The sequence below is a fragment of the Argiope bruennichi genome, chromosome X1 (assembly GCF_947563725.1).
Source record: "Argiope bruennichi chromosome X1, qqArgBrue1.1, whole genome shotgun sequence".
Classification (NCBI taxonomy): domain Eukaryota; kingdom Metazoa; phylum Arthropoda; class Arachnida; order Araneae; family Araneidae; genus Argiope; species Argiope bruennichi.
In genome coordinates, this window is record NC_079162.1 from 18,590,535 (window position 1) to 18,600,061 (window position 9,527).

Here is a 9,527-nt window from a genome sequence, read left to right on the forward strand (position 1 = left end):
TAGTTGTTTTGCTTTCATTTGTCATATTTGTAGGGATTGCAACTAAATTATTGAAATACTGTCTGAAATTGAATTCAATATAAACAAAGTATTGAATGCAATTTTGATCATTTCAAAAATATGCTTAAAATTGCAATTCTGAAATTTCCCATTTATATTACGTTTTCATTGTTAAAACTTCATTTTATACAATATTTGAATTTCAGTGTTTGCAGTAATAATGTGAATAAAGTAATACATTAGAATGTTTTATATGACGTCTGATTTACTAATTGGTAACATATTAAATACCTTTGCATATTTATAAATTATGCACTTCATTTATAAGCATCCATGATATTTAGCATATTTTGAATCTTTATACTTTTCAATATAAATATTCAAATATTCAATTTAAAAAAATACCAATGTGCGGAAAAACCTCCTACGTTTTACTTTTCTTAGAGAATGAAATTCAGAATGTTGGAATGCCCATACTTTTCTGAATATTAAAGGTATTCAACTGGAATGTGTTTTATAATATCTTTTTTAATGCCTAAAGCAAAACTTTAATAATTTTCTTCAAACTGTAGTTTTGGTTAAATTTTCTATATACAAAACATGGATTCTCAAAACATTTTGATATTTTGAAATGTTGTATGCCTGAAACTTGTGCATTATAAAGGCAAAAATAATTTTTTAATTTAAAATTGATTTTTAGTGTTCATGCATTTTGATTTAAAGAATGTTTGACTGATTTTACATTCTTGTAAATGCCAATATTCTTTGAATGGAGTTGATTGCTTTAATCATTGCTCTAAGTATACTATATAAAAAATAATTTTAATACATGTATTGGAATTTCAGGTAGGATGCTTCCGTTTTACAATGACTTTGTCTTATTTGACTTATGATACTTTTCCCCTTTAGATGTTATACATTACTTTAACCGCAATTCGAAAAAAAAAAATATTCTTAAATTGATATTTTTGATCTTGCATCATTTTTTTCCTTCTTACCTAGACGGATTCAGTGAGACCCCTCGTTTTATTTATAATCTGAATGAAAGAATGAGACATATTTTTCTTTTCCTTCTTCAAGTTGCTTTAATAAGAAGTTTCAAATTATAATTATCCTTTGATTAAACAAAGTTTATTCATTAGTATGCATCTGCTTTCTTTTGCTTAAAGTTGTGCAAATTTTCTTTTGAATAATGAAAGTATTGCAAAAACGTATATTTAAAAAAATGAGTAACTGTGAATGATTTAATGAGCTGATTAAAGCCACTGAATCTTTTCGATATGCAAATTTTGTCTTTCATATCACATATTTCTGCATTTTGCATTTAGAGAATCAAGCATATCACAAATATCGGGCGAATGAAGCAAACAAAAAATCAACCTTACGCATTTATCAGGCATATAAAAAGCTTAAATGAGAGCACTGCAGTTCCAAGAAGATTTCTGATATTAACAGGATATATAATACTTATAACTCTTTAAATTTGTAATTCTTTCTAAAAATCAGAACCTTTTATCTTGCTGTATGTATTAAAAAAACCTAAAAATGTAAAAAATAAAAATATATAATAACAAAATCCCAGAATAATGACCTATATTTTTTTCAATGATGTAATATCTTTCACCTGAACAAGGGAAATGTGCACTTAGAAATAAATATGTCATGCTTTTATTTTTTTATAAAGGTTTTTATATGTATCAGAAGAGAAGGAATTGTATATATAAGGTCAAAAACTAAAAATATTATAGAGTTATTGCAGTAATTTATAATTCATATGTTAAATTAATTCTTTTATATTCTAACAACTCCTATTTTTTTTTTTTCAGCTTTCAACTTGCACCTTGATACGATTACAAATTTGACATCTAGTAACGATGCGCAAAATAGTTCTCCACACGAACGGATGGAACCATTGTTATCGCCATCAAATCCATCGTTGGTTTCTTGTAAAGTTCCCATGCCACTTGTGGATCCCGCAATAGCATCAGAAGCTTTTTCTTCAACTGGAATTGAGTATTCATCTTCCGAGGAAAGCATTGACATATGTTCTCGCATAATGGACAAAACACATAAGGACACAATGGCATCTCCAGACTTGCGAGCATCTTCCAGTAACAAACTCTCGAGTGAATCTGACAAAGGAGAGGAATCCGGTGGACAAGATAATATGCCACAGAAAAAAAGAAAACGCCGTGTTTTGTTCTCCAAAGCTCAGACTTTCGAGCTGGAAAGACGATTTCGCCAACAGCGTTATTTGTCTGCTCCTGAAAGAGAACATCTGGCGAGTCTAATACGGCTCACCCCAACGCAAGTCAAAATTTGGTTTCAAAACCATCGCTATAAATGCAAAAGAGCTAGAAATGAGAAAGGATTAGACTTAAATCATCTGCCTTCGCCACGTAGAGTGGCTGTACCTGTGTTGGTAAGAGATGGGAAACCTTGCCAACCAGCTATGAACGGCTTGGTGAAACATCAGGACTCCATTGGACCTCACAACGATTTGCCTTCCATCACTTCGATAACGTCCATGACATCTTTAGCAGCTGCTGGAGTCACTAACATGAGCAATTGTGTCACGAACTCATGTATCAGTTCCTACAACATGAACATGAGTAATGTGATGCCAACTTACAATCCGCATTTGTTTCCTCAACAACGTTGGTGGTAAATTTCCACGCATTCAACTCTATTTCGTCAGTGGTTCTTAAGCTTCTTCGATGAACAAATCATTTTTCAAATAAGAGGCCTCTTTTCTGGCTATAAATCATAAGGTGAATGTTTCTTTTTGTATAAATGCTGGATGTGAATAAGTTTATTAAAGTCCCAAATATCCTTTAAAATGTTTGTTCATATACCAAAAATGTTCCTCTGCTTTTTTTTTAATACAATAAGCAGTAAAAGGTATATTTTAATTATGGAATCACTATTACACCGTAATTCCATATCTTTTTTCACAGAGTGGTTCTGGTAATAACCATCAGATGCTAACTTAAGTCTTTTTAGCTGAAATGGATACAATTTTTTTTTCTCTCTTGTGGCTGAATGGCTAATGAAAGAGTTTCAAAAGTATTCATTTGGTAAAGGCTAAATTTAAAAAAAAACTATTAGATTTTCTTTTTTTTATATCGAAATTATAAATTCATTAAATAATTTCTGTATCTAAAAAATTTGGGCATTTAAATGACAACTACATGAATCTTCTAAAGAAATGAAGGTAGTATATAATTAAAATGAGGAGAAAATCGTTTAAAGTAATAAGTATAGAAAATGTTTTAATAATGTGGCAATAAACAGATACAAAACAAATGACACAATTATGTGATAAATGATCGTAGAATAAATCGAATCTTGAAACATATTCCAGCATTTATTTTTCCTTTCAAGATTGTTACTTATTTTTTTTTTTAATTAAATTCATTTTAGTTTTTTGCAAAGCAAAAATTTTGCAGAACTTTTTTCTCCTATAACACTAATTCAGACTTTTTGAAGAGCGAGCGTATAAGTGCATCATTTTTCAAATTTTCACATATTAGAACATTTATCATTCGGGTTTCTGATAGAAAGCAAGACTTTAGGAAATAAATTACTGATTACTGAAAAAAAATAGTTATTTATTTTTTAAAAGTCAATGATTTTTTTTAGGTTATTCCTACTAATATTTTGATTTACATTTTAAGAAATTCCGGTGTTTTTTTAAAAATCTGACATAGCCTCATTTTCAAATAAATAAATAAAACCAAGAAGCATCAGTAATAAAAAAAATCACCGCAGGCTCAGCATTACATTATCTTGTTATTAAGAAAAGGAAGAAAAAATATAGTTATTTTTTAAATAACGAAAATATTATTTCTTTTCATCGGAGTCTGAAAACCACTGGTGACAATATCCAGAAAAAGAAAATAATGGGCTGGAAATGAATTGATTTTATTTTTGAGCACCGCTATAGCAAACAAATGATGAACTGTCCCTTTCTAATGATTTCTACCGGAAATGTGCATAATCAAAATTAGAATTTCGGGAGATATACTAGTGCCAAAAGAAATAACAGATATTATTGAGAGTAAATTAGTTTTTCTGAATAACGTAGAAGGATTTTTTTTTATTCATAACAAAAATCCCGTGTAAAGTATTTGATAAAAGTTAACAATAATACAAGCTGATCAAAGAAATCCATTTCTAACAAAAATTGTTTTCTTTCCATGTTTGCATTAGAAATTTTTCATCCTCATAACAATTGTTGCAAGAACAATATGTATTTCACATCTAAGCATTTTGTTTTTATTCTTGTCATTTACAACCAGAATATGTTGACATTTTCATGAGTACTCCTTCGTATTTTAATATTTCCTTTCGTAGAATTCCCTATTTTTAACTACTATTTAGGCGTTCTAGAAGTATTGTATTTTTGTTTATTAAGAAGAAAATGAATTAGGATAAATGCCTATTCTCTTCAAACGGTGAATAAATTTATTTTTTATTGTTATTAACTTGTCATACTTCAAATAGATTTTATTGAAATTGATTTCAACTCAAAGATAACAACTCAATTGCCAAATCCGAAGAGTTGTTATGATTGAGTGCTTTTGTGTTCTTTTGATAAATTCTTAACATTCTAGTCCGTGTGTAGACTGTTATTTCGCTGGAAACTGTGGTTTCATTTTGTTATATTATGTTTGTCCATGCTTTGTAGTTTTTATATGTTTTAGAGCATTTTGTGTCTTTGTGTTTCATTTAGATTAGTTTTTAGAAAGCCAATTTTTTAGTAGTTTGGAAGATATTTTTATTTCTGTACATATACATAAATATATATGAAATAAATTTACTGCTAGTTGTTAATATAAATGACTATGTATATGTCCATGATGGTTTATGCTTTTAAAGACACGGTTCTTTAAAAAAACTAGTTGTTTCGATCGATTATTTGCAAAAAATGAAAAGAAAGAAAAAAGATATTAACTTTTTCAAAGTAGAAATTGTATTTGTCGAAAACCATTTAAAGATGTTAGAACGTAATAAATTTTTATTTCTACAAAAATCTGTCTTCTTTATTTATACCAGACTTGCATTTTTATGACTTCTATTTTATACAAGTAGAGCTTTGTCTTTTTTATTGAAATAATGAGTTAACGTTTCAAAACTAAACCATTATGTTACACTGAAAAAAAAAAAAAAAAAAAAAAAAAAACACCACGATGTTTCTCAAAACAACGCGACACCGAACAAAACTAAGTGAAAATATCATATACTCAAACAAGATTCACTGAAAATGTAAAACATATTATGGTATAAGATTTTGAGTGGAAAGGTTTAGTACATTGCATGTACTGAAGTTGTCCACAAGGCATAAAAAATTCAGTATTTAAAAAATATTTCGGTAAATAATCTGGGTTGAAATCCCTTAACCGAACCTGGATTTTAAAAAGAAACAACAAAAATAAAATAAAAATAAATTCCAAAGTTTATGAAGATTAATAGCAAAACCATTCTTGCCAGATGTTTTCTTTGAAAATGAAATCTGATTTAGAGAAGTCCATCGTTCTACAATGATGAATAAACAGCATAATTAACAGAACTATTGAATGCGGATGTAATGCGAAATTAGGTGCACAACTTCGCTTCCGCCGATTTTTTCCCAAATTTGAAGTCTTGTTCTTAGTCTGTACAGCTTTGGCATCGTGAACATTCGGTCTGAAGCTTTGAAATCATTCGCGATATGTTATTTTACTAAGAGCACTCACCATAAGTACTTGAGAGCATTCCATGCGCTTCAGTCATAGTTTTTTTCCCCCAAATAGAAGGAAAAATTAAAACTTCCCACAAATGAAGAGAATTTGGCTTGAAAACTAACATCTTTGATGGAGAATAAATTTATGATGCGTGCTCAAATTCATTAATATCGTGGAGTCATTATGTTGACACATGTCCACGCTAACTGTGTGACATTTTTTTTATCTGTATTTCGACCAGTGCTTACGGTTGCAACCAGCTATCGAAAAATAGCGGAAGGAAGGTCTGGTAAACCTCATATTTGGATGATTTTAATTTTATGTGGTAGTTTTCTATCATCTGCAACAGTACTTGTTGCACAATATTAAAACATAGAAATCATAAAAATAACCTGGCTGTATATGTTATATTAAACAGCATCGGTACTACTACCTCAGTAATTTTATTGCTTAAAAAACAATTTAATACCTAATCAGTGTTAAAATCTATTTCTCGAGCAATTGTAATACACTCTCGAAAGAATTCTTATTGACAAATATCAAATTTAACTGTGGTAAATCTACAACATCTAAGGATAGAATAAATTAGCTGATTTCTCTTTATTAATGCAACTTAATAAAATTTGTTTTGTGCCATTATAAGAAATTGCAATGATAAAAAAACAAGCAGAACATTTACCGAAATAAAATCATGAAAATTCAACTCTGGAAAAAATAGGAGGTGCATTAGTAAAAGATTTATATGGTATGCTGAAACGAAAAGAGGCATTATTCGAAGTTGCAAAACTGTGAGATTTTTCTGGTAGTTGTGCAAGAAATCAACATTCAAAAGAGTTGAGAAGTGACAAAACAAGAAATGCAGTCTCATGGAATCCTCAAGCTGGCTAATTTACAGTCATTTCTTATAATACATAATATAGTGGAAAGTACGTTTACTTTGGATTTAAAAAAAAGAGTATATGGGATTGAGTTAATACCATAAAATGCAATTTTCCATTGGTATCATCATGAATGTGTGAGCTCATTTGAAACATCACGTAAATCACATTCCTTTCTAGGCAGAAAAAAAAAAAGTGTGACATATGCTCAGTCCTACATACATTCGACTATAAATGCCGGTTCCGATAAAAAAATGGATTACTACAAGTTGTTTATTGCAGTGAACAAAACACGAAACTTTTTCTTTTCCTTCAAGTTTTACAGAGTTGAATAAATCTGCAACATCATATATAAACTGTCGTTTCTGAACATTCTAGTTACTTAAAAAAGGAATGTTTAGTGTCTGTTTTGCACTATTTCTTACTGCAAAATAGGAAGAACGTTTTTTTTTTTTTTTTTTTCTTTTCTTTTATGGGAAAAAAGAGGATTGGGGATTTTGCGTAAAATGCAATTAATGAATGCTCATCAAGCTGACTAAGAGGATTATTAGTAAATATTCTGAATTTTTCTTTTTTAAGCTGAAAAAAGTTTTGAATGTCATTGTTTGTAAAAAAAGGTTTGTTTGCATAGGATTTTCTTTATAATAAGAAATATTTTTCGAAAGTAGTATTCACCTTCCAAATTTAGCCTTCACCTACTAAAATTGAAAAAAAAAGTACCATACAATTCCATTAAAAGTAGAAAATATGAAAATTACGCAATTAATGTCAGAAGAAAAGCAAAAGATGTTAACTCCATAATTCGAAGTTATTTTCCATCTTATTAATAAATTAGAATCAAGCAAAATATTAGTTAGTAATTCTTGTATCGATTCTCTTTTAAACAAATCATTTATCTGTTTAAAATCTACAAATGAATTATTATCCAGTTTTCATAAGAAGGATGAATTTATTTAATATGTGGAGATTTCATATATTCAATCGTTCTTTATATACTCGTGCCGTCACATGCAGCAAGGATGTCTTCATGTCGCTTTTGAAGAAGTAAGCGGCAAATATGCATGATTGATGGCCTCCTCGAAATCGCCTATGATACGCCAGAAGGGGTTTTTAATGTGCTTTATTATGCTGCGACGTGAAAGGGGAGACTGCAAGCTCGAGATTACCGGTCAAAATACAGACAGGTTTTAATCGGTCGAGTTTATTTACGATTTATCCATGTTTAGAGTAAACACTTCTTTCGATCTGGGTAAAACTACTCTGTATATTGACATGCAAAATCCAAACGAAAGAAAACATTAATCATTAAAGCCAAATTCTTGGCGAGAAACATTTATTATTTACGTGATTTGAAGCTAGAACTAATTACAAGTCCTGGATATTATTATTTTGTTGTTAGATGAATCTAGGAATTGCCGGATCAATCTTCGAAACAATTCACAAGAAAGACACAAGGGTTCGCCATGGTTTGAAGAGGAAAAAAAAAAAAAAAAAAAACTACTTTTTAATAAAAATAGTTTTTGTCTTGTCAAAACCATAACATTCAACAATAAACTACTCATGGGCATGCAAATGACGCAAAGAAACGGTTTTTTATCAGTCTGAAGTTAATCGACCCCAAACTGCTTTTAATACATAACCACAAATGAAATTTTAATATGAAGACCATATATCAGATTTCATCTTTTCTGCCTTTTGCATTTGCAAACTATCTTGCTCACAGACAGATAAACATAACAGAGATGACATTTTTGGACTCAGTATAATCTAAACACGAAGAGTTGTTAAAACTTCACAATGGATTTTTTTCGTCGATTACAATATTTTCTCTATCTGAGAAAATAAAAAAAATTGTCTTTGTGTATGCAAGATAAGTCTTTGATAACAACATCGGATCTCCTAATAACAGTGAAAGCCGTAAGACATGTTTGCAGTCTTCTCTTGAATACGTTAATTGCTCCTTCTGTTTTGAAATTTCGAAGATTTGCGATAACTGGTTCAGTCTGTTATCTTATATGATTTTATGCAACGCCTACTTCCATCTTTCGAATGCAAGATAAATAAGCGTCACAAATCGCTAAAAGCAATTTTTTCGCACATGCATTTAAGAAAGAAAACTCCAGATAATGGTTCGGTTATTTTTTTTAATAATTCCATGTTCTACGATCATATATTGTGTTAATGAATAAATTCTTCAAAGATATTTTTCAAGAAACGAATTTCTATTTGAGGAAAATACATTTTATTCAAAGTGATTGATTCGCAAACAATATTGCAACGATGGTCACTATTATCAATTTCACTAAAAGCAATTCTAAAGCTCACTAAAGCACATTAATATGACTGATTAATTTGTTACTAAAAAGTTTTAAGTAAAACTTCATAAAAATGAAACTACTACCTACAACGCTTTAATTATCCCCAATTTCTCCCCACTGAAAAATTGAGCCATTTTTTAAAAGAATCCTGCTTGCTTCAAAGACGACTCGCATCAAACTGTTATGTCAAAATGAAGACATAATCATTTGAACACAAGCCACTTGCGTGATTCGGAAAGATCAATCCCAGACCCAGAAGAGGATTGGTCGGAAATCGCGTCGTAATCTACCCCGGATAAGAGGTTTCGAGCTGATAGGCGGGGCAACGGCTGAAGAGGTTAACAGGTCTCTTCTCCCCACGAGATTCGGGTTATCATCAAGTTCATCATCCCCAGCATTGAAGTTATGGGATCGTAACCGATGGGGCGTTTCTGAGGTAATTTACACCATTCAGAAGTGCCCAAGCTTAGAGATGAAATTAACCAGATGTAAAATACTAAGCTCTTCATCTTAGCCTCAACGGACAAACGCAATGAAGTATCAGTAATTACTGCTATCATATATATATATGTATATATATATTCCTAGTTAATATATTCCTTGGG

The 9,527-nt window shown here is 30.1% G+C and overlaps 1 protein-coding gene across 2 annotated transcripts in view; it reads left to right on the top strand.

Annotated features, from left to right (window-relative positions):
• LOC129959017 (homeobox protein Nkx-2.2-like) overlaps positions 1-5,008 on the top strand; it is a 62,922-nt gene extending 57,914 nt beyond the window's left edge. For both annotated transcript variants that reach the window (XM_056071786.1, XM_056071787.1), the window contains one exon: positions 1,827-5,008. In XM_056071786.1, coding sequence (XP_055927761.1) covers positions 1,827-2,668 — 842 coding nt within the window. In that variant the 3' untranslated portion in view covers positions 2,669-5,008. The remainder of the gene's footprint in view (positions 1-1,826) is intronic.
• Positions 5,009-9,527: the final 4,519 nt, after the last annotated feature.